We start from the raw sequence: 25,437 nt of genomic DNA, 5'->3' as shown, positions 1-25,437 counted from the left end.
GTTGTAGATGTTGATGTTCAAATAGTAGGTCAGAGCTTATGCCTGGTAAGCTTCCAATGGTGGGTGGTAGGTAACAAAGGAAAAGAAATGGTGTCTCTTGTACCACTGGGTCATTCTTCAGAGGCAGCAGGTGGATTCTGACCATACTATCTATTGGTGGATCCTGTTGATATAAAGCTTAGGAGTTTCTGCTTTTAAGACAACAACAACAAAAATGGATCTCTGAAGAGCTGTTGTCCTGCTCTTGGTAAGGCTTGTGGCTGAGATAAACATCTTAAGATGGCATCTCATCTCTCTTGCTTGTGTGGTCTGAAGGCTAGCAGGATGGGAATTGTTCTCAGATATTCATATGATTGGCTAGCCACTTCTGATTCCGCTGCAGTAAATGTATTGAAGAACTGGAGCTACTTCCAAGAAGCTTGAGGTGCATTAGATTCTCTATGAAAAGTTTTTTTTACTGCCATCTTGCATAAGCTAAAAGATGCATGCCCTGACATGACAGGAAGTTGTGTTTTTATTTTTGTTGTTATTTTTGACAGGATTAGGGAATCTTGTGGAAGCCGTGCTCATCCCTGAAAGATAACAAGACCCATCTAAAGGCAGTTGCAGCCAGCAGTCTTCTATTCTTCCTGTCAGCTGTATGCTTGGAGCTTTCTCAAGTCTTCACCACTCCTTTTTATTATTTTTTTAAATCCAAACTTCTACTTGCCATTACCTGCTGACTTCTTGCTTCCTAAAGGAGAAAACTAGAGATTTCTATGTTCTCAAAACTTTCTGCACTCCATCAAACAAGCTTTGTTATACATCAGAAGACAATGCTGCCCTCTGCAAGGCTGTGCTGTGGCTCACAACTCCGTGCAGTCGGCAAAAGAAAATGGGGAATATCTATTCAAAACGTAATCTTAAAAATAAGCAGGTAGCTCCTGAAAGCCTGTGTCAAGTTCCAACATTGTCATATGTTTACAAGTTGAGTTCTCGTGCACTACAACTGGAGGTCAGAACTATAACCTCTGCTGCATGTAACTAGTCAGCAGGTCCTTTAACTAGAGCACAAAAAAAAGACACTGTGTTAGCTATATCCAACCAAGTACCCTTCTGTTGTGTAAAAAATGATCACCCTGTAAGAAGCACCTTTTTGTAATTCTTAACTTGTTGATGACACCAAACCAACCATGGACTAATAAGATTCGTGAGATATGTAATGTCTGAACCAGCAGTCCATTTCCACAATTAATATGCTTTCTATTTTAAAGAAAAGCTGCTGGATTTTGCAGTAAGTTTGTAAGTTTGCCCCAGAAAAATAGGTATGGAAGAAGCTGTAGTTGCCTCTTTTACCTCTCCCTGTGGGAGCTTCTGGAAACATTATATGAAGGTAAAGCTTTTTTATATGGAGTGTATGGAGTCTGAAAAAATACAATAAAAAACCCATTTTATGAAGAACTGCTTCTCTGCAGCCCAGAAACTTCCTATTCGTATCTGCTGTTGTAATATGGCAGGTATTTTTATGTGTGTGTGTTTTGTCTTGAAATAAGATGTGGTTGTGTGTATCTTAAGGTAGCTGTATTCTTTCAGGATATGTTGCTGCTTCAAGGTTTTTTGTTTTGTTAATGGAGATGGGTGTTATGTGTTAAGATTGTCTTGTACCTCCATACACAACAGTCTCTACCCTGAAGGGCTGCAATATAGTGAAAAGGTCTGATGCCCCAATAACACTTAAAAGCAAGTTTAATGATTAATTGGGTATGCTTCTCAATTCTCTTTTTGTTTTTCTACTTACCCCTATTACCAGCAACCTAGGGAGAATTCACATCTACTGGCTGATGCATTGTGAAAGTACTAATTATTCATTTCCAAAATACTACCATATCACTCAGGCAGGAATCCACATATCACTTGCCAGCCTTAACTCCATACTTGCAAAAACTATCATTTTTTGTGAATGCCAACAGTATGTGTTAAAAGGATGGCTGCCTTCTGTATCCCATAACTGTTTTCTCCCAGGCTCTTTTTCCTTAAAACACTTGGGTTAAACTAGCAGACTTGTACCTGATGCTGCTCAGCCAGTGCAGTTAAAATCAGTATCGTTTGTAAGGTTCAGTCTACTATCTTGATTCAAAATTGCATCCAAACATTGAGGAGAACCTGATGTCTGAACTCAGGAACTATCATGCAAAGTTTGGTTACAATATCTTAAGAAGGATCCAAATGCATAGCGAACGCACAAACACCTTTCCAAAATTTATAGTGGATGAAAGTAACCAGGTGAATTTACCTTGCATACTCCTGGATTTTACAACTTCCTGGGAAGCTGTATCTGTATAACTTTATGTTCCGATATTGTGTGGCCTGGTACCCAAGAACTTGTAACTCAGGAGGCAGATGAACAGCAACAGGAAAGGAATTAGGACTAGTGTAGCTATCTTAACATTGACCAGAACATTTGAAGCAGCCTGAGTCAGCCCAATATTTACTCATTGGCAGCAGCATTTTCAATATCTTGGGCAAAGGTCTTTTCTAGCCTTGCTTCCTGCTATTACGTTGTTTGACAACCGTGGATTGCATCAATAACCTTCGGCATGCCAATCAGAATTTGGCAAAATCTGCCCGTGCTGTTAAAGTATTCCTTGCAACCATGAGGTTTAGAAAGTGTATTTGTTTTGCTTTCTGTGTTTAAAAAAGGAGAGTTGTGTAATACATTCTGTGTGGCCTTTATGCACTAGGTTTGCAGGGAATGTCATCTTTACCTAGAAGTCTTAATTCCTGTTTGTCATACTGGGATGCAGATACATTTGTTCAGCTATGTACATTTATTTAAACTAGGATTACAAACCTTCACTGAGTTGATCAGTAAAATTCATCTGGAAGTTGGGGGCTAAGTATGCTTGGTGGGTGAGGCTGAAGAGCCCCGCCATTTGGGTACAATATGCTAACTTTCTCTGTCTTGTATCAAATATGCTAACACAAACTTGTATCAAATATGCTAACACAAACTTCGGTGGCTTTTTTCTTTGTATCAAAAGCTGATGGATATTTGGCATTTCAGGGTTAAGCCAGTTATATTTTTTTAGGAATAGTCACCACAGGCAACTGAACATGTCAGTGTTCAGCTACAATCAATGTCCTTTTTAAATGTACCGTATATCTTCCACAAGTGGGATTTGTTCATTTATAGATGCCATTTGCCTCTGTTACTGTACTAGGGAATATTTTTATTCCAGATCTCCCAAACTGATGAAAAAAACCCACATTAAACTTGGGCTTTCTTTCTTTAAAAAAGTTGTAGATTTTATTTATCGGAATGTACATCTTGCATCTGAGTAGCTGGCTAGCTCCTTTCAGTTGCGCTCTTTCAGTGTTGTCATTTTCATTGTTTTGCCAGATGCCAACTATATTCCTGTTCTGCGGAGTTGAAGCCAGGCAGCTGTCATGCTGGAGGAAAGTAAATTGGTTTTGTGTATCTGAAGAAGTGTGCATGCACACGAAAGCTCATACCAAGAACTGACTTAGTTGGTCTTTAAGGTGCTACTGGAAGGAATTTTTTTTTGTTTTGGTTTTGTTAAGTACCAATCATTCAGATAGCCGTGGGTTGGGAATAAGGATCCTGAATTCTTTACTTGCCCAGGGTTGCAAGCAGAAGTAAATAACTCCAAGCTTCTGGTTTAATGATTCCTTTGTGATGGGGTGACAAGAGTGTGAAAACTGCAATATTGCTTCTAAATAATCCTTGCAGAGAAAATTTACAGCTGATCGTTGTTTAAATCACAACTCTTATTTTAAAGATACTGCTTTTCACAAACTCCCCCCCCCCTTAATGTGCCTCTTTGAAAACCAATGCAGTGTTTATATTATGACAGCTGCAGTTAGACCTGAAGTTGCTGCCTAAAAGTCCAATGGCTAATACTTTTTTATAACTATGATACCTAGAATCTTATGAGATTATAATGATCCTAGCCAGGATCATTATTAAACACTAATTAAGCAACAGGGGCTTAACAAATCAATATATCTCTAGCTCAGACTTTATTTTCAGGTCCTTAATGCTGTACTGTTATTAGAACATATGCTTTTGTTAATGGAGGCACTTTATGCATTTTAAAAGGATGCATGTTTTACAGTTACCCACCCAATGAAAAATTTCACTTAGAGCTTGTGATTGCATCAAATAAAGTCCTGGGTTTATTAGCTCTTCTTGCATATTTCAGTTAAACTGGATCAACCTTTTTTTTCTGAACAGCTTTCAGCAACAGCCACTTCTTACTTGGGGAAATGTGCTAAAACCTTTTCTTTCTCGAATTCCTAATGACTGGGTCATTGTGTTGAGGATACCTGAGAGGCCCTTAGACTAGAGCTCCATTCTTCCCTTTTGTGAGGGGCGAAGTCTCTGGACTGTTTCAGCAACATTTAAAGTGCCACCTCCTCTAACAACTCGTTAAGTCTAATCATTTAATGGAACCAGGGTGGGAGTGCTCTGAATTGTTCTCTGAATGATTTTCATGTTTTTCATTTTTAAATTTTTTAAAATAAAGCCTTATTTTCCATTACTTCACTTGTACTTAGCTTTCATCTAAACATTGGGTGATAATCTTTTTCCTTATGTGCAGTATCTAACGCAGTGTCACAATTTGTAGGATTCTGAAATACTTGATTCAGTGCAGCATGCTAACTAGAATATATCTTCTGCTAGAGCTTCAACTTCTTATTGAATTTGTATCCTGATTACTGCCTTGCATTTTCTAGGAAATGCTTTAGATGGTATTGTACCCTTCTGCATAGAGGAAATCAGAAGCCCAAAGTGACTTCATGCTTCTGCAATACATACATTTGAAAGCAACAGTGAATTGGCCTTTAGTTTTGTGTAGCACTTTTTAATCAACCCGTATAGCCTCGATAGGGATATCAGAGACAGAACAGATTATCTTTATTTAACTTGTAACTTTCGGTTAAGCCATATCAGACAAATGAAACATAAGTTTGATATGGCTTAACTGGAAGTTGCAACATCCTTTACTTAGCCAGAGCAACCACATAGCTCTGAAAAGAAGTTGTGAATCTCTGCTTCGCTCTCTATGCATGCTAGGCGGTGTGCTATTTACTCAGTGCTAAAGGTAAAGGTACCCCTGCCCGTACGGGCCAGTCTTGACAGACTCTGGGGTTGTGCGCCCATCTCACTTAAGAGGCCAGGGGCCAGCGCTGTCCGGAGACACTTCCGGGTCACGTGGCCAGCGTGACAAAGCTGCATCTGGCGAGCCAGAGCCGCACACGGAAACGCCGTTTACCTTCCCGCTGGTAAGCGGTCCCTATTTATCTACTTGCACCCGGAGGTGCTTTCGAACTGCTAGGTTGGCAGGCGCTGGGACCGAGCAGCAGGAGCGCACCCCGCCGCAGGGATTCGAACCGCCGACCTTTCGATCGGCAAGTCCTAGGCGCTGAGGCTTTAACCCACAGCGCCACCTGCGTCCCTTTTAGGCTATAGTTATGTGGCTGAGAGGAATTAGCTATGTTTTACTAAAAAACTCATCAATAGTAAAAAAAGGGAATAGTCTATTATAGAATTGTACAGGTGGAAGGTACCCTGGGGTCATCTAGTTCAACCGCCTACAATGCAAGAATCTCAACTAGATCACATATGGCAGATGGCCATCCAACCTCTGCAATTATATTGTAGGAATTTATTTTTAGGAGACTTTAATTAGTTACCAGAGTTTGATCTGGAAGCTCCTACAAAGCTTTCCAATCACCTTTTTGTTGACCTTGGTCTTTCTCTGGTTTCAGAGTGCAATCAGAACAAATGTGGTTATGGTTTAAACAAGTTTCACACAATTTCTTACAAACATTTGAAACAATAAAGTCACACATATATTTAAAAGAAGAAACACGAGGCATTTCTTAAACAGTAGCATTCAAGGTAGCAGTTCTTACCTGTCACCCCAGAGTCCCATATGCACCCATAGCTTTGGTGGTCCAAATCCAAACGAATCACACCCATCATGCTTTTGCCCTTTTTTATATAGTTCTTAAACCTTGGGTTCCATATAAGATGGCTATCTCAAACATAATGATTTTCCCTCTGATTCTCCCTCTTTCTCCACATGTGACTTTGACCTACACTGCAGAATTCAGTAGCCTTTCCCACCATGAGCTCATCCCAGTTATGTGTTCACCTGGTCTTGCTGAGATTTCTGAAAATAATACAATTCCCTGTTATGATCCTTTAAAATATTCACCAGATGTCCCAATCAAAACCCTAAACATTTAACACACTTTCCTGCCTATGTTCTGTGTCTGTTTGAGATTGCAAGTGTTCACAGAGTACCTCTATCCCTTGTTCTGTTTGCTTTACCGTCCACTAGTTCTTCTTTTCCCAAACTTGCTCCAGCTTAATATACCAGTGTATCAATGTGGTCAATTTTAACAAGACCCCATATCCTTGATGGGTCTAGTATTCACTTCTACTTTTTTCTAATTCAGTTATGTGCATTCAGCAATGAACAATCTTTGCCTCCTGTGCAGCCCACTGTAAAATTTGGCCTTTCCTGTTTCTGCCAGCAGCTATGAATAATACTCCATTTAACTTCAAGACAGGAGAGCCTGATAGTTGAATGGTGGTCACAGGGTCCTACAATAGCCAGCCCAGGAAATAGCTGAAGCTTTGATCCAAGTATACATGGTTACTAGAATGTAAGCCCCACTGAACTCTGTAGGAAGCCACCTACATCAGTTTCTTAAGACTTTGCAAATTCTTACAATTCTGTGGTACAGGATTTAGATTCTTGAACCTGAACAACATCTTATTTGCAGCTTTGCCTTCATCTTCATGGTCTCCCTCTGCAGCACTGGTGGGGAAAGAGTTTCACTGTCCTTCTGGTAGAATCCCTTTTGTATGGTACCATCTTGCTTGTGGGATTTGCATTGGCTGTCAGTCTGCTGCCAGCCACTTTCCCCTTATATATCCCTTATATACTGCATTCTGTAGGAGACTTTGTCTTTAAAAGTTCCAAAGATACCAGAAGCCAGCCCCACAGTAACTCAGACCAGGGCTTTCAGTATAGCTGCCCCTGTTCTATGGAGCAGCATTCCTGCTGAGATAATGGCAGGTGTCCACTATGTATACTTTCTAGAAACAACTGGTACCATTTTTGTTTCTGCAAGCCTTTTCAGCTAATTGAAAAGTTACCTGCCTTAGGTGTTCATTTTGTGATTTTAAACCTACACTGGGTTGTTCTTTTCTGCCTTTTAAGGACATGGCTGTAGGTCACCTGGAACATGTATGTGGAAGGCAATTCCCTAATTATCAAATAATCATAACAGCGAGATGTCAAGAGGGATTTTCTCTCCCATTTCAGATGTTCAACTGATTTGCTCTGTTACCATGCCACGGTTTAGTTGTGCATTGGCTATCCAAATACACACTGATTGTTTATAAATTAGGTTGACATGCATTGGAAATAGTGCTGGCAGTCAACTAACCTTTCCTACCTTGTTTTTCTCAATAAGGTCCTTTCCATTCTAAAGCGATTGAGTCTGCATATCGCCACCATAGTTGCAGTTGTCCTTGCTGTCAATTTCCTGCTTAGCTACTGTATTTGTTTGGAGGACCACCCTTTTCCAGTAGAGGGCAGCAAATTGCTGAAATTAGCCAAGTGTTCTGTGGAAGAGCTTGGTCTGTTAAAAATTAGACACCGTTTGATTAAGAACTGGCCCTTATCTCCAATAATGGGGTGATCTGGACTAAGGAGAGCAGACAACAACAACCTGGTCATTTAAGTAAGGGGGGAGGGGAGAATCTTGGCAAACCATGCTACCACTTCCTTATAACCGGGAGAGGTAAACCTGTGACCCTCAGGAAGTTTTGTTCCAATTCCCATCCGTTCCAGTTAGCATGGTTCATTTTCAGGGATGATGAGAGTTGCAGAGCAGCAACATCTGCAGAGCACCAGGTTCCCTATCCCTTCTTGAAATGGATTGCCACATCAACCCTTTGTACAGATCTATGGCTCTTCATCGGTGAATCTTCAAAAAGATTCCCAGTCCATAGATTTCCTTTTTTGTCAGAGGTTCTGAGAACCAATATATTCAGTCACATAAGACTACAGTGGTACCTCGGGTTACAGACGCTTCAGGTTACAGACTCCGCTAACCCAGAAATAATACCTTGGGTTAAGAACTTTACCTCAGGATGAGAACAGAAATTGTGCAGTGGTGGCGCGGCTGCAGTGGGAGGCCCCATTAGCTAAAGTGGTACCTCAGGTTAAGAACAGTTTCAGGTTAAGGAAAGACCTCCAGAACAAATTAAGTTCTTAACCCAAGGTACCACTGTATATACTTGGTTCCTGGCTGCATGGTTCCCATGGGCATCTGGTTGGCCACTGTGAGAACAGGATGCTGGGTTTAGATGGGCTACTGGCCTCAGCAGGCTCTTTTTGTGTTCTTATAGTGTACTCTCTTTTTAAAAAATAATCAAGTTTGGGGCGTTTCTTAGCTAGATACTCAAAATCCAGAAATGTCCATATTGAGTGTGTCCATATGAACACTTCTGCAAAATGGAAATTTAAGCAACAAATAAAATAGAGGCTATGACCTATCACTGATGTGCTGTATACTTGGCTCACTTGTACCAATTGTTCCCTCTTGCACACAGAAGTAGTCAGTGTGGGAGCTACTCTGATTAAATCAGAGAACTGGAAAACTGTATCAGATGCCAGTTCTGTCATCTATTACTTTTACCTGCCAAAATGAAACTTGGAGGCAACTAGCTCAGACCTTCCCAAAGATTTGAGTCAAGCAGAGAGAAAGGTAGAGATGTTCTAATGCTAAAGATTTAAAGAGAATTCCCTGCCCTTTTCTGTCATAGTCCGTTCTGAAAAATGACACTGACGTATCTAGCAACTGTATGTTGTCTAACACAAGAGAAGAAATACCAGCCAGCTGACAACGTTTCCTAGATGTGCCTTAGCACCGTCCAAAAGGGAGCGATCGCTAACAGCCCAGCTCTGCTTATCCCTTTCCTGTGAGATATAAAGCTGTATGGAGGAGAAGATTAGGTGTTATGGCTGTTTGTTACTAAGAATATAATTATCCGCATGCTAATGATCACCGTCTTGATAGGATTAGCCCGAAAGACAATCCCAGCTACAACCCTGGAGACGTTGCCTTGGCCAGTCCACTGTTCTTTAAAGTGGATTTACTTGGTCTCCCTATCCCAGGCAATGCATAAAATATTAATTTATAAAGGTCACATTAGAGCTTGGAGAGAATTTATACTGGCTCTGTTGACTTAAGTAGGACAAAATCAAAAGAAAACAAACCCTGTTCCTTAAAGGCATGCTGGAATGTGACCCTTGTCTCCAGAGGTGAGCTTGATTAATGCCCTCTTGCTAGGGATGGTGTGTCCCATTTTGTTGCTTGAGATTAAAGGAGAAATTCTGCTTCTGCCATCTCCTGCCTTCTCCTGCTGCCACCTGTTCTGCCACCACCATGCATCCTACCCCATGCGCCATTGTCAGAGGAGTGGCACCACTATCAGTGCTGATTTAGGGTAAGATTGCACTGGTTTCAGGTGAGATCTTGCCCAAAATGGCTGCAAACTTGCCCAAAATTGGTGCTGATTGTGGTGGGGTTTCTCCCATGGGGTAGGCAAGGCCGCCTAAGGAGTTTCTGCTGCCTTATACAGTGGCCTCCCCTGCCTGGAGGCTGGGATGCCTCTGCCTTCTGCTGTAAAGGAAACAATGCAAACCTGTGGGAATGTGATTTGGTGGGTTTGTTTGTTTTCTACAACACTTAAAGGCTGAAGTAGTCCCAAATGCCAACTGGCAACTTCTATTCATATATTTTAGAAAATGGGAGCAGCCCTGCATCCATCACGTCTCATTACTGATGATGACTCACTTTTTCTCTGACCTACAAGCTAGTAGCATAAAATCAAAGTGTGTGTATGGCTGCAAGCCTCTCTGCACACAGAGACCTCTAACCAGGCACTCGCATGAGGCCGGTCTGCCCAATACCGGGAGCATTAAAACCCTTTTTCTTCAACAAAGGTCATCTAAGGTGGGTCATAACAGTCATGCTAGCACCACACAAATGTATGGAAAAGAAAAGAAGAAAAGAAAAGGATCCCCAGATTCATGTCTGGATTAAATAGGGGTCCTGGATCTGTGAAAATGCAGACTCTATCAATTCAAGCCTTTGGTGAAGTCTCACAAGCTGTGTGTGTACAGAGATGGGGGTGACTTGTGGCTCTATGTTATTGAACTACAACTGTCACCATCTCCGACCATTGGCCATGCTGGCTGGGGCTGATGGGGGTTTGAAGTCCAGCTACACCTGGAGGGCCACAGAGTTCCCCACTCCTGCTTTGCTGTCTCAGTATGTATTGCATTCACTGGACCCCTCAAGACTTCACACAAAACTGGGAACCGTAACATGAGCTAGAGACTGAGTTCTACCCAGCAAATTTGTCCCAGTAGCACAAAGGCTTCCGCCACCTACACAAAGGAACTTCCTCTTCTTTCCTCCCCGTGAATTCCTCCTGATCTGTTCTAGGGGTTCCTTAAACCCCCAGAGCAGATGTGGGAAGAGAACGTCCTGTTTCATAGGCAGAAGCCCTTGTCCTAGTCGGAGGACTTGGTTAAAGACAGCCCTGTGCTGAGCACCTACGCCGATTCATTTATAAATCTATTTTAAAAAATGGGGATATGTTTAGCGAGGATGTGGATAAAAGCCAACCCTCTCTTATCCTACCAGAGTTGTGATGTTACATACAAACTTCAGAATCTTAAAATGAACCAATGAAGGCTGAAGCTGACCTCTTTGTGGGTTTTTGTTTTTACAAAAGAAACAAGGTAAAATCAGTAAAATGGAGAGATGGGTAAAACTTCAGCCACTTCCAGCAGCCACCTTGTACCATATCTTTTTTCCCAAGGCTGTGCAAACAATATCTGGCCATCTAGCTTCCTGGCAATGACTAGAGACCAGTAAACATCACTGAAGGCTGCATCTGCGTTGACTGCAAGGTTATGGTGCAGTCTCTCTCTCTCTCTCTCTCCCTCCCTCCCTCCCTCCCTCCCTCTCCCCCCCCCCCATGACTGAAGCAGGATGGAGAACTGCAGGACTAATCGCTCTGTTTACAGGCCAGCACCTAGCAGCCCTAGGATATGAGTCTGGCATGCGAGCTTTAATTTCCCTTTCCTGTTGGCAAGTCAGGGCATAGTTATCTATCCTGATAGCTTGGGGGGGAGTCTGTAACGGCACAGATAAATTTTACTTCTGGGCAGCAATCTGCTACCAGACTTACAAACCTTGCAGGGCTTAATCAATACAGTGGTACCTCAGGTTACATACACTTCAGGTTACATTTGCTTCAGGTTACATGCGCTTCAGGTTACAGACTCTGCTAACCCAGAAATATTACCTCAGGTTACGAACTTTGCTTCAGGATGAGAACAGAAATCATGCTCCGGCGGTGCGGCAGCAGTAGGAGGCCCCATTAGCTAAAGTGGTGCTTCAGGTTAAGAACAGTTTCAGGTTAAGAACGGACCTCCGGAACAAATTAAGTATTTAACCTGAGGTACCACTGTGTTTAGGACTGTTAAAGAGAGGAAAAGCATGGCCCTATTGTCCAGAGATGTTTTCTGTCACCTTGTGCCTCCTTTTGTGGTGCATCAAGGATTGTTCTTCCTGCCTTGCTAAGCAAGGCATTGCTGTGGTAAGTAGATTGAAGAATGCAAAAAGCAGGTGTGTGTGACAAATGGCACAGGTGTCTCTAAGGGAAGCTGTACCTCTGTGGTTTAACCGGCGGCGGCCACTGCCAGCACCTCAGATTCTACCTTGCTTTGAAACCAAAGGCTCTTCAGCTACGATACTTTTCAAAAACAGGGAAACAACACTTCTCAGCCCACTGCTCACCTTCATTCCTAACTTGGTTTAATAGACTAACCCATCTCCATTCATGAGGGAGGCCTCTGGACCTGATCCTGATCAACTTCTGCTGAAGGCAAATAAACAGACATCCCAGCTGTATTAAGTATTTTAAAAATGTGTTCTAGGAATGGGGGAAGGTGAGCAGAGAAGTTTTTGGATGTTCACTTAGTGTAGCAAAGAGGCAGGGAAAGTACTTAGCACTAAGCCAGGGAAATCTCTGGAGAAGGTGTGAAGGAGATACCCTCTTGCAAGATTTCCCCTTGTATACTGAGGAACAAAACAACTGAATTGCTAAACCAACCTTAATTGTTGCTTGGCTTTGGAGATTATGGACAGAAAGAACCTTCCTTGCTGGGTAGAAGGAGAGAATCCATAGCTGACAGAGTATTTAAGTGGGAGATGGGTTTGAGCTTAGTTCTCCTACGGTGGTGAAGGGCTGGCTGCATGTGAGAGAGTGCGCCAGTTATATAGCACTCTTAATGGACCAAGTGTTTTACAATCTTAATATTTCCTCATTCCTGTGAAATAAGTGCTTAATGTCCCCATTTTATGAGTAAGCAACTGAGGCAGAGGCTGAGTGATTGATTCAGGGCCACCCAGTTGTCTTAACTGAGCAAGTGCAATTCATTGGTGGAAAGAGGCTTGTTATTCTTACTTATTTTATTTCTACACCACCCTTCATCCAAAGACCACAGGTCAGTTTTCAATATAAAAACACATGCAAACCATAATAACAAACAGAAATAATTTTCCCTTTCCCCTGCACACACATATGCACAGTTTGAAAGGGAGAAGCAGAACAGAGCATTCCATAAATATTGTGTTGTCACCCTATGGACCTCTTGCGGAAGAGGCACACAAAGAAAGGCCTCGGGTGCTGATTGCATGATATGATTTTATGATACAATTTTATGATTGCTTGATCATAGTGCTTATCTATTCATAGGCCTAACCAGGATTTATATTGGGGTCAGGATGGGAGGGGGGGTGTAGAACCAAGCTATCTGTGACACAATTGGTCAGTTAGTTAAGTATTTTAATTTACTAGGTGGGGGGGGGGGCTGTCCCCTGGTTACTCCCATGTATCTATTATGATTTGATGATATTGTAAGATGTCTTATGATATAATATTTCACTTTCTTCAATGTTTTATTCTGGATTGTTTTATTTGATGTTTTAATTAAGGTTGGAGACCACTTTGAGTTGTTGTTTTTTGCTTAAAAATATAAAGTAGCATAGAAATAATAATAATAATAATAATAATAATAATAATAATAATAATAATAATAATAGTCAAGGACTGGGCCCAACCCACACCAGCTGGGGAGAAGGAGCAAAGAGAACGCGCGCGCCCCGCATCAGGGGTCTAAGAGGCGGGAGCGCGCGGCGGTGGGCGGGGCGCAGGGCCGTGACGCGCGTGTTGTGAAACCCGACCCAGCTTGAGGAGAGGCGGGATTCCGCCCAGTGCTGCTGCTGCTGTCAGGCTGTTGCGCGGCGCGCGTGGGGACCGTGGAATTCGCCGGAGCTCTTTCCACTGCGCGGCAGCAGAACCAGGGGAGGCGAGATATTGGAAGGAGCTGCCTGCCGCTCTTACCCTTAATAACACGGTTCTCCTCTGCTAGCGGCGGTAGCTCCTTGCTGGTGCGTTGCAGGCGGTGCTGCGGAGCCCCCAGCGCAGGGACTGCGGCGGCGCTGCTGCTGCCGAAGGCGGGATGGATGTAGCGTCGGAGTTGTACTACCTGGCCGTCCCGCTGCTCTTCACCGTCTTGGCCGTGATCCTCGCCTCGGTCTTTGTGAAGCTGAGGACCGGCTCGGAGGGCGACAAAGCGGCGGCGGTCCCGGGAGGAGGCGAGCCCCGAGAAGCCGCCGAGGAGAGCGCTGCGGCAGAGCCGGCGGACGGGGCAGAGGGCGGCGAAGCGGGAGCGGAGGAGCCGGACGCAGCGGGGCCTCCCCGGCTTCCTGAGGAGGGAGGCGTGGAAGTGAAGGGCGAGGGGAGAAGGCGCCGCGAGGAGGAGGAGATCGGGGCTGCCGAAGAAGAAGGGGACGAGGAGGAGAAAAAGCAGCGCCAGGAGAGAGGCGCCGAGGAGGACGTGGACGCCGCCGCCTCTAGGACTGCCCAAGCCGGACAGCAGAGCCACCCGCAGGAGGTCAAGATCCCCAGCCAGGCGGCGGCGGCTGTCGCTGCAGCTCCGGTGGCGGTAGAAGAAGAGCAGGAGGAAGAGGAGGAAGAAGAGGAGGAGGAGGAAGAGGAGGAGAGCAAGGTAAAGGAGATGCTACTGAGGGAGCCAGGGAGAAGTGTGTGCTTGGAGTCTTGTTAGATCCAGGTGTATATGTGTGTGTGTGTGTGTGTGTGTGTGTGTGTGTGTGGAAGGGAGCCCGAGAGTCATCTAGTCCAACCCCCTGCAATGCAGGACTCTCCACTAAAGCATTCCTGTGTATGCATATATATGTAGATCGCGGAGCTTTTGCATTTTGTGCGCGTTTGCCTCGACTTGTGCATGTGAGCCAAGCCGGTGACTTGAACTGGGCGGGTATTTGGTGGGGAGGTCAATGCGCTCCCCTTCCTTTCCTTCGAAAGGCCGAGCGAAGCCTCCCGCCGCAGCCAATCAAGGCGCGGATCGCCTCCTCCCGAGGACTCCCCTCGCCGCCCCTCGCCTTTGTTGCTCTGCGTTTCGTGCCCATTCAGCATTCCAGGCAATTGGCGGGCGCAGCTCCAGGGCGATGCCACGTTCCATGCAGTGCTATTACTTCTAATACTTGCCCTAGCCCGCATCCTGGAAAGACAGCGAATCAAAGAGGTAATAAACGGGGGAGAGCCATCCAGGACCCTCGATCTCTTGACAGCATCAACCCAAACTTTGATTGTAACAAAGGAGCTGCCTTGGTTTCACTCTTTGTACATCCCAGTGCATCTATAAAAGGGAGACCCCGAAAAGCTTTCCATCCCCTTCTCTCCCATTTGTGTAACTGGCTCAGGAAGCCCACCTGTTGCTTCAGGAAGTGTGAGCAATGACTGCTTGTTGATACTGCAAATGTTGCAGGCCTCATTCAGAAGAGAGACTTTTAAGATTCCCAAAGAAAAGGTGTGCTGATTCATTTATTTCTGAAATAGCTTGATGGAAATAATGCAAACGCAAGCATTACCTTTTACCTTTAGTTGCTTGTGCTCACTTTGGGAATCTGCCTTTGGCGTTTTGTCTTTTCTGTTGGTAGCCTAAATGCTAGAGGAGGTCTTGGAAAGTCTTCTCCTTACTCATAATGCAACTATACATGAAAGTGAAATCCCCATGGGTGGTGCCCAGTGGCGTAGCGTGGGGGGTGCAGGAGGGGCCGGCTGCACCGGGCGCAACATCTGGGGGTTAGGGTTAGGGGGCGCAAATCCACGGGTTAGGGGGCGCAAATCCACGGGTTAGGGGGCACAGATTACTTGCCTTGCCCCGGGTGCTGACAACCCACGCTACGCCACTGGTGGTGCCTTCTCCAGCCGTTAAGAAGGACAGGTCTGGCTTCCTATCTCCTCCTGCAGTCTCATGTTTTCCCATAGTCTCGAGAGTGAGACACATTGTGATGTCCCTTGTTTTCCCAGATATGTGCCCTGGATATGCATAGGGCAGGAGGCACTGGCATGCAGCAGAGGTAAAAAAATACTCGCCTCTGCATTCAGCCCTGGATGGCTTCTGATTAAAAATAAATGAGCCATCTTCAAGACACAAAGAGGTGACACACTGCCTGCTTTGTCAACCTACCATTGTTCTAGTTAGGCTATAAATCATGTGTTGTGCTTAAAATCCTTAATATCTAAAATATGCCCCATTACTTCACTCTCTTCTAGACTGGCACTGCAACCGTATTCCTTGAAGTAGCTCAAATATAGTCCAGACAAGTGGGACTTGCAGCAACATTTGGCCATGTTTTTTCTAGGATACTCCATTCCATTTCCACTCCCACCCCCTTTTCCTGTCCCTTCCTCAACAGTCGGCATTCCCATGGCCACTAAACATGCTTGGTCCCTGTGGGGTTGTTCTATGCGGGGCTGCTACTTTGATTTGATTTTTCTACAGACTATTTTGTACTTTTCTCTGTCTGTAAGTACTTCTGCACATCACCTCCTGGGCTATTTTGGCTATACAGGGATCCACACTCAAGGAATGAATCTGCCCTTAGCATATAGGATGATTACAGATGCACATTGAAGTATCACAACAGATGGCTCCAGGCAGACCTTTTTTTAAGACGCTGGAAGGCTAAGGAGGGTGGTGCCTGAATGTTCATTTGAGGGGATCCCCTCATTCTTAACAGTGCACCCTGCATTAAGGTCATTTCCAGGGCTTTTTTCGCCCTGAGGTCTGGCACTTCTCAGGTGGGCTCCATTGCCATTATAAGAGAACAAGGGAGGTGTTTATGGTGAGTTCCAGCACCTCTTCTTCCATAAAAGTAGCACTGGTCATCCACCACCACCCCACTCCTGATGGAGTACACTTTGTCCAGATAGATGAGTCACTGTTGTCACCCTCATGTACAAGGCCAAGAACAATTCCTTTGCTGAAGAAAGAGGCGGCCATGAGGGCTTGAAAAGAGGGAAGCAGTGCACAACCCCACCCACACCAGCACTTTCGCCTAAGTGCAACACAGAATGTGCGCTGCCTAACATTGACTTGGTTGTTGAGGAAAATCTACTGCATATAGAAAGTGTGTGTAAAGTCTCATGAAGCGTCCAAGTCTAGTCTCATCACCACTGTGGCATGACTCAGCATTGGGGAGGGGGGACATTGATTCCTCCATTATGCTGGGTGTATAATCTTTGCAACTCCATAGAAATAGCGCTATTAAAAGAGCTGTTGTGTTGTAGCGGCTAGATGACAGACGACATGAGCTGCAGTCCAGAACGCTTCCAATTCAAATCTACTCTCCATGATGGATCTCACTAGGCATTGCTATATCATCATCATCATCGCTTCCTGAATTACTGTAGACACCAAAGCTGAATAATTCCCCAAATAAAAGGTGATTTTGGAGGGGATTTACTAAATGAAAGTAATTTATAAGTGTCCCCCCCCCCAATTTGATTTGGAATAGCAGTGGGAACACCAAACTTGTGTCTCCTTCCAAATGGTGTTGGAATATAATTCTCATCACCCCTGACTGAATAACGCTGCTCATGGTTAGAACAACTAAAAGGGCTGGTGCCTGGTTAAGTGTGTGCAGGAGCGTGGCAGGCACAGAGGAGATTAATGAGCAGTGAGCCTGTCTGGGTGCTTTACTGGGATCCAACCCAGAAGACTTCGATTTAAGATTATTTAATTCCATTGACGTCACTGTCTTTAACTAGTTTGTGCCGTTCACTGCCTCATACAGTACATATCTTCCAATCCCACTCTCCCATCTCTAATGGGGGAATAATACTAACCTGCTTAGAAGTTGTGGTAAGGATTGCTGAAGTTATTTGAACCCACAAAAGTGCTATATAAGTATTATTTATTACATTTATATCCCCCCCTTTCCCACAATGGGCTCAAAGTATCATACCCCCCATTTTATCCCCACAACAATCCTGTGAGGTAGGCTAGGTTGAGATGTGATGACTGACCAAAGGTTACCTAGTGAGCTTCATGGCTACATTTTAACCTGGATCTTCTGGTCTTAGTCTGAGAGCCGAACCACTACCTTCTCCAACTAGTCAGAAATAACAACTGGGGGGCCTGCTCTTGGTTAAAATCACTTCAGGTCTCCATGTGAGGTCTCACTTGGTACAAAAAGCCAGTGCGGAGTAGTGAATAAGATTAGTAAAGGGCCTGGCAAATGAGTCCTGCATTTACTCTGCTCATTTTGTTTTCTGGTTCATATGCTGCTTGCCTCTGCGGCATCTCTTTAGGAGAAATGCTACCTTCATTGGTTTTTTTGCGAAGTAAATGGAAGCAGTGCAGAGTCAGCACATCTTAGAAACAGGCCCCTATAGCCCAGATGCCAGATTGCAGGAGGAAGGATGTGTTTGTTGATGCTATTGTGATTATTATTTTCATCCCTGGACCCGGTGATTACCTTCCACATCGCTCGCTTAGCTCCTGTGCCTGTTTATGCCTTTGGGCACCCTTTTACCTTGTTTTGTAATTTCCCCAGGGAAACATTGGCGAGAGGGAGAAGTTGCCGTAAGCAGGCCTGCTGATCAGGAGATAGCTTCTGTTAAGCCAGCTGGGTTTCCCAGCATACAGAGCACGTGCTGGCTTCTCTGGGTGGAAATATACAGCATCTAAATATATATATATATATATATAGCTGGCCTCAGACAAGCAGCCTCACAGTGTGCTTGGTGGGAGCCTCCCCACTGTCGTGGCATGATGGGCGTCTCTTGGTTCAGAAAGAATTACTTTTATTTCTCTGAGGTGGGGCTGGGCTCCTTTCTGGCTAGCGTACACCCTTCTCTGCCTTTCCCCCTATTCTTCTGTCTCTGTATTAGCTACAGCTTATCTAAGCTTTCTAAGAGTATCTACAAAAGCAATGTTTATGCCTGTTCTGTACATAAGGTCACCTCATTTTACTGCCTTTTTGCTGTTTGTACCCAAATATGTCCATGGGGTGTTCCCGTGTTTATTGTGTGATAACCATCAGTGCAGATTAATGGGCAGTTTCCTGTGACTCCTAGCTGTATGTCCATAGAACACAGCTTCACAAACAAAGCTGTTGTGTGAATATGTTTGGTGGCTCCCATGTTGCTAACCCTCATGGTTTTGGAGATAATTTTAGAAAAGGGAAAACTCTCATTTGGGGGAAAGACCTTTTGTACACTGTAAAGCTACCTGACTTGTTGTTTTTTCCTCCGTCAGTGCGTCTCCTATCATCTCTGCCTCCCTTCCCCTCAGAATCATAATCACCTCTCACCACCACCATCATAACCCTGTCGCTCCATTTTTTTCTTGTTACCTGTAATCACAAAATCTGTGCAAACTCAAACTGTGAATGAAGAATGCACCAAAAGGAATCCACACATTCTAACTGCGTTAAATTTCACGAGCTGCATTTTTTAGGGGGGGGGCAACTAAATTTGAATCCACATTACTTCCTGAACAGTGCCCACTAAATTGCCTCAAAAATAAAATATGTTCCCTAAGTTGACTCCCTCCAGTTATTGCTGGACTGCATCTTCTATTGCCACTGTTCGTTGGTCATGCTGGCAGGGACTGGTGGAAGCTGGAGTCCAATAAACACCTGGAAGACATCATATTGATTACCTCTGCCCTATGTCAATAAGCAAACTCCATTTGGTGTTTTTTATACATAATTAAGGGAGAGCTATCAGGCCTTTTGATTAGAACAACCACAGGAAACCAATGCCTGGTTAAGTGTGAGTCTACCAGGTCCAGAGGGGTTTAATGAGTGGATGGGCTTAGCTGGGATCCTAGCCAGAATGCTTTGATGCAGAAGTAACACGCCAAGCAGCTCACTGGCTTAACTGCCTTGTGGTGTACATTGTCTTTCTTATTTATTTATTATGTTCATTTATGCAGACTGCATACCAAGCATTCTCAAGGCTGAAAACCAGTACAGTGGTACCTCAGGTTAAGTACTTAATTCGTTCTGGAGGTCCGTTATTAACCTGAAACTGTTCTTAACCTAAAGCGCCACTTTAGCTAATGGGGCCTCCTGCTGCCGCTGCACCACCAGAGCACGATTTCTGTTCTCATCCTGAAGCAAAGTTCTTAACCTGAAGCACTATTCCTGGGTTAGCGAAGTCTGTAACCTGAAGCGTATGTAGCCTGAAGCGTATGTAACCTGAAGCATATGTAACCCGAGGTACCACTGTATATTGGAAGGATATTAGGTAGCAAGATGCCTTGCGTTGTAAATAAAATGTCATGTTTCAGAACCCCTCAGAGTATGGCACCTACCCATTCCAACATCCCTTGTTTTTTAAGTTCTCAGCCAGAATTCTGCAAATCACCTACGTCTAAAGTCAAGCATTTCTTTTTTTGCACACACAACTTCCAAGGAACAGCTGATACATTCTCCTCTGCCTACCAGCAAGCTACCTCCAGTTTTCTTTTGTTTGTTAAACAGCACGATGTTGGATGATGGGCCGGCTTCACGTCACAGTCTCCCCATTTCATTTTACCCCACCCACCCCATATTAGATTGTTAAAGCGAGCCAGAATATTCTGATTATTACTTCTCTGCCACTTGCCACGTGTTGTTTGTGGGAAGAATGGCCCCATTTAGTTTACTTGCTTTGCATATCTTCTTTTGGCTGATCTCGGAGGGAGGCGAGGCTGTGCTTGAGCAGTGTCTAGAGGGAGAGAGATGTTTCTGTACTGAGCAAGTGCTTGACAGGACTGGGCTGGCACAGCACAAGGGAGACTAGGCGTGTGTCTGGGCTGCTCTCTGAGCAGCCCTTTTTTTTTTTAAAAAAAAAGCTGGCATTAAAGTAAATGGTGCCCACAGAATTCAATATGGGTGGCAGTCACTGCCCTTTAGTCTTTGAAAACGTGGTCTGTGAGGTCTCTCATCTCCCTTATTCTAGCTAGAGCATGCTAGAGCAGAAATAAGGGAGCATTTGAATAAATACTAACTTATTTGATTATTGGATCGTGGGTTTGGAACTCAGGGTTCAGCTTTATGCCAGGGCAGACCATTTATCGGCTTGCATTTTGGTTTGTCTGATTCATCCAGCCTATTTTCTCGTCGAAAATTCTTCCATTTGAGAATGTCATTGTTGTTGCTATGAAATTTGCAGCTCCAGAGAAGATATTTAGGCTGCTATGGTATACTCCCTTACTAGGGAGCAAGCCCTGTTGAACTCAACTGGACTTGCTTCTGAGTAGACATGTATCATCAGATTGTACAGGAAATCTGATCAGGGCTTTGTGAGTCAACGGTGTTTGAGAGAGGTGGACTTGGATGCAAATAAATATCTGGTTCAGCTGTCAGTGATTGGATTTATTTGTCCTTACTCCCAGAAAGGGAATGTTGTTGAGCTGTTTCTCTGATGGCTGCCTTGCAAAAAAAGAAAAGAAAAAAATGGAAGAAGTATGAAGCAAGCATTTGCCTTAAAAATATGCTGATTCTTGGAATTTTGAAAAACTCCTCCTGTCTGCCTGACACTAGAGATTTGGTCAGGGAGCTGAGCCACTGCTGTTTGGAAGGCCACCTAGGAAGAGGTTGTTGACTACACAGCTGCCCCTAAATGCCAAGAGGAATCTGGAGAAAGATGTAGATACCTTGAAAATAATGACATCCCTTGCCTCCTGGCTAATTCTTAATCTGTGGCAGGCATGATTTATTAAAATAATCTTATCTAATCAGGAAAGCTCTAGAAATGTCTGCTACCTGAGTTTCCGAGACACTGTGAGCTCAGCTGTCCATTCTGTAGCCACCTCAGGGGTTTCCGAAGCAGGCAGAAGGCCCTTTTAATTGAATCGTTACATCAGGAATGGCAGAAAAGCAAGGATGATTGCTTCTTTCCCCTTCAACTGCCTGGATGCGTCATGCATCAGGACGTGGCTGGATTCCGTGCAAATATTAATCAGCCAACTAAAATGTTCATTGATAAAAGGTGCTCTCAGTGTGCTGATAGGCTGTTTGTTGATAAGGGGCTTCAGCATCCTTATCTTGTTCAGCTTCACAAATCAAGGAAACTAAGGGTTGGCCCACCCATGACTGTTTGTCACTTGGTAACTGTTTGTCACATGACTGTTTGTCACAGAGTAACACAAGCAGACAATACACACAGACACACAAACAGGTTCTGTCTGCACATTGAAGTATCAAATGGTAACATGTGGCATCAAGTGATGATGTGACTGAGTGGTCACATATCTTAACACTACATACAAACTTTCACTGCCTGACTTCACATAAAAGCAATAGTTATGAATCAAATCACTTCACTTGTTTAGCTCAGCTCAAAGTTGTTATGTATTCAAGCTTGAGTCTGGACTAAGGATTTAGAGCTCCTGTGTTCTGATTTGATACATGTTGTTCAATCACAGAACATTTCAGGATTTGGGCCTCTGCCATTGGCCCTTGAACTCTGAGTTGTGATTAGCTGCTTGAAAGCTTAGACAGCCAACCACGTTGGGAGTGGGAGTGGCCCAGGCTTTCAGGAATGTATATAAGTACCGGTAGTTGCTTTGCCCCTGTTTTCCAGTTATGTAGTTCAATAAATTTCTTGCTGTTATCACTGTGTCTTGCCTCATGGGAACCCACCTATGCTTCAAAAGTCATCAAACGCTGCAAGGAAATAACGCTGATGTCCATGTGCCTGTGAAAACCACTTCTGAGAATGAGAATCAGCAGCATCCCCAGATGCTAAGCAATGTACCGAAAAGACTGGGCTTGGCAGTCAAACCAAGTTTTTGCAGCAAATTCCAACCTACTGGCTAGTTGACCACATTTGTCTCTCTCCGCTCTCAACCCCTTGATACCAAACACTGGATTCCTCATCACTTGATAACCCAACAGTTCGAGCACCATATTCTGTAGATATTAAAATATCTATCCCACCCTTCCTCTTAAGGGAGCTTATGGTGGCAAATTTTAAATTGCCGCCAAGTCCGAACTCCCACCATGACTGGCTGAGGCTCCCAGTTGCTTGGGAGAGTAGTTCTTTGGTGGTGGTGGGGCCTTTCCGCCAAGAACAGTAAACAGTCTATTTCTGTTGGTGAAGTAGGTCCTTGCTTTGGGATGCATGTAATAATAGTGGCATGCATTGCAGAAGTTCTTTGCAGCTGATAGAGCTGTAGCCAGCAGTGTTTTGTGGATAAAATCCTTAAATCCTTTCCTGCCCTGTGAGCTGGATCAGATGTAGGTTTGTGCATCCCATCTGCTCATCAAGCTGCAAAGCTTTGATACAGGAGCCATTTTAAAAAGGACCTGACATCCAGCTAAAAAGGTTTTGCAGTTCAGATAAGAAGGGAGCCTGACCAGAAGCAGAGACTAGATGGGATTGGATACAGCTGTGGATCTTAAAGGCCTTTCTTTCAGCTAAAGTTATGGGAAGGAAACAAGATGCTTGTAAAACAGGCTCTTTTCAAGTTTCCCAGGGCCCTACCTTTAGACAGAATGAGGCAGCTGCTTCAGGTGGCCGATAATGAGGAAGCAGAGTTGTGAGTGGTAATCTTGTATATGGGAAACAGTAAGTCACACCACATCATCAAACTCAACAAATATTTAATAAAACCTGTGTTGTTGTTTAGTCGTTTAGTCGTGTCCGACTCTTCGTGACCCGATGGACCAGAGAACGCCAGGCACCTCTGTCCTCCACTGCCTCCCGCAGTTTGGTCAAACTCATGCTGGTAACCTTGAAAACACTATCCAACCATCTCGTCCTCTGCCGTCCCCTTCTCCTTGTGCCCTCCATCTTTCCCAACATCAGGGTCTTCTCCAGGGAGTCTTCTCTTCTCATGAGGTGGCCAAAGTACTGGAGCCTCAGCTTCACAATCTGTCCTTACAGAAAACCTACAGAGCAACAATTTTTGACATTAAAGAGCAACATAAACAACTTTGCCAAATAATATCCAGATGCTGATTGTCTTGGCAAAAATATCCCAGGCCTTTTTTTGAAGCTTAGAAAACTAAATCTCATCTCTCTCTCTCTCTCTCTCTCTCTCTCTCTCTCTCTCTCTCTCCCTCCCTCCCTCCCTCCCTCCCTGTCCTGTTCTATTCCTCTTGCATGGACTGCTAGCATGAGGCCTTCTCAGCTTGCCTCTTAAAGAGATAGTATCAACAGGTGACACATTAGAGGATCATGGGGCCTCCCCTCAACCCCTAACCAAACCTGGTGGTCTTAGAAGTAGAAGATGAGGAGAGTGCCCCATCACCAGTGTTGAAAGAAGATTCATCTGACATTCTTGTCAACTTCTGAATGTGGAATCAGGGTGGGGAGAGGAAGTGCCATATTACCACAGACCCCAAAATGCTTTTGGCTACCCTTGCCTTCTTCTTAATATATTCAGTTACCATAGATGGGGTCCTGATCACCCATCAGACATTCGGTTGTCTCTATGAGTATTCACACACAAAATAGTCCTGCTATGTATAAATCCTACCTACTTATTTTGCCCATAACATAGGACATCATGTTCTGAAATCAGTAGGCTGAAAATAATATCACACAGGAGGTTTATTGTGTTATTCCCATTTGCAGATGATGAACCTGTAGTGGTTATGGGGTGGGTGGGTGTTTAAATTTAAAGTATTACATGCTTTGAGCAAGAATGGAGCATGCAGCTCTCTGAGTCCCAATCTAGTTGCTTAGCCCCCAGGCTTTGGCTTGTGTATGAGAAACTTGCTTGGCATCTGATGACTTTAAATTTTCCATCTGGATTTCTCGTAAACTTCTGGAACTTTTTCCCGAACTCTCCGGGAGTCTGGAACCCAGAATGAGCTAGATTTCATTGTGAATTTACAATGTCCCTGATATGGGTTGATGCTATTGTCAACCAATACAGGAAATTTCTACATATGCATGTCAAGGTATAGAAATGCTGCCAGATTTTGGCAAATCCCTACTCGAGATTCCTGAAGAATTCACTAAGGCAAAAGCTTCTCTTGCATCTCTAGATGTATGAAAGAGTGAGGCCATTCCTTGCCTTTCCTCCTTCGCTCTATTGTCATATGTGCCTTGAAATGGCTCAGGGCAGGAAATGGCAGGGCAATACAGAGGGCACATATGAGCAAATTTAAAAATTGCAGCTCCCTCCTCTCACTCCTGCACATCATCCTACAAGCCAATTCAAGAAACAGGAGTGGAAGAGGCATCCAATTCAGAAAATATACAGATGAAAACCAGTGGTACAGTGCAGTCACTTCCATGGGACTTCTTCTCTGACTTAATTTATCACTTCTTCTTCCCAATTAGGTACACGCTTAAAAGATTCAAGTCTTTCTCGTCTCCCTGTGGGCCTATTTGGCAGTATAATATGCAACCTACTGCCATTGTCAGTCCTCTGTGTCCAAGCATTGTGGATTGCTTGGGGTCCTTGCAAACCTGAGCTAGCTGAAATCTGGATTATTATTTTGTTGTTGCTGCTGCTGCTGAGGTTGGTGGAGTTTAGTATTCATTCAGACATGGGATTGCAACATCAAGCGATGATTTGTACACTTGAAGTAGCCATCCCATATTAAAATAATGCAGAGCTTTATTATCACCTGACATCGTGTGTGTGTGTGTGTGTGTGTGTGTGTGTACACACACACACACACACACACACACACACACACACACACACAATACAGTCACAGCAAAGAAAAGAACATAGCACCGAGCCCATGGTGTCATTTTACATGATCTTAAAACACTGGCAGTCTATATAGCTTCTCCACGGGCAAGTTTGTGAGGTTGGTGGAAAACCTTTATTTTCTTTTCCCCTTACATATGAAAGAAAAGGGAGACTGGGTTTCACATCAAAGGTATTTTCCTTTACAACCCCATTTGCAACTCTTCTAAGCCCAGTTAGTTGTTCCGAACCTCAGGCAGAGCATTCTTATCATCTGACATCATTTTGACAATGTATTTCACCGGAGGGAGGC

At 44.1% G+C, this 25,437-nt stretch overlaps 1 protein-coding gene and 1 long non-coding RNA gene across 10 annotated transcripts in view; one reads left to right on the top strand and one right to left on the bottom strand.

Moving 5' to 3' along the window:
* The window catches only part of JMJD6 (jumonji domain containing 6, arginine demethylase and lysine hydroxylase), an 83,545-nt gene that overhangs the window by 10,158 nt on the left and 47,950 nt on the right, over positions 1-25,437 (top strand). The window contains exons 7-8 of one of the 9 annotated variants that reach the window (XM_083725890.1): positions 3,380-3,454; positions 3,558-4,541. The exons of 7 other annotated variants lie outside the window; for them this stretch is intronic. In XM_083725890.1, coding sequence (XP_083582016.1) covers positions 3,380-3,443 — 64 coding nt within the window. In that variant the 3' untranslated portion in view covers positions 3,444-3,454; positions 3,558-4,541. Of the gene's footprint in view, positions 1-539; positions 3,277-3,379; positions 3,455-3,557; positions 4,542-25,437 lie in introns of those variants that run through there. One more of the 9 variants, XM_083725891.1, reaches the window with a different exon arrangement.
* LOC310838523 lies at positions 20,531-23,474 on the bottom strand. Its single transcript, XR_014561016.1, has 2 exons — positions 23,365-23,474; positions 20,531-23,086 (listed from the first exon to the last, which is right to left on the bottom strand). It is a non-coding gene; the product is annotated as an uncharacterized lncRNA (long non-coding RNA).

Source organism: Podarcis gaigeae (assembly GCF_964106915.1).
Source record: "Podarcis gaigeae genome assembly, chromosome: 2".
NCBI lineage: Eukaryota > Metazoa > Chordata > Lepidosauria > Squamata > Lacertidae > Podarcis > Podarcis gaigeae.
Note: the sequence above shows the minus strand (reverse complement) of the source record. Positions and strands in the feature narration are given on the sequence as shown.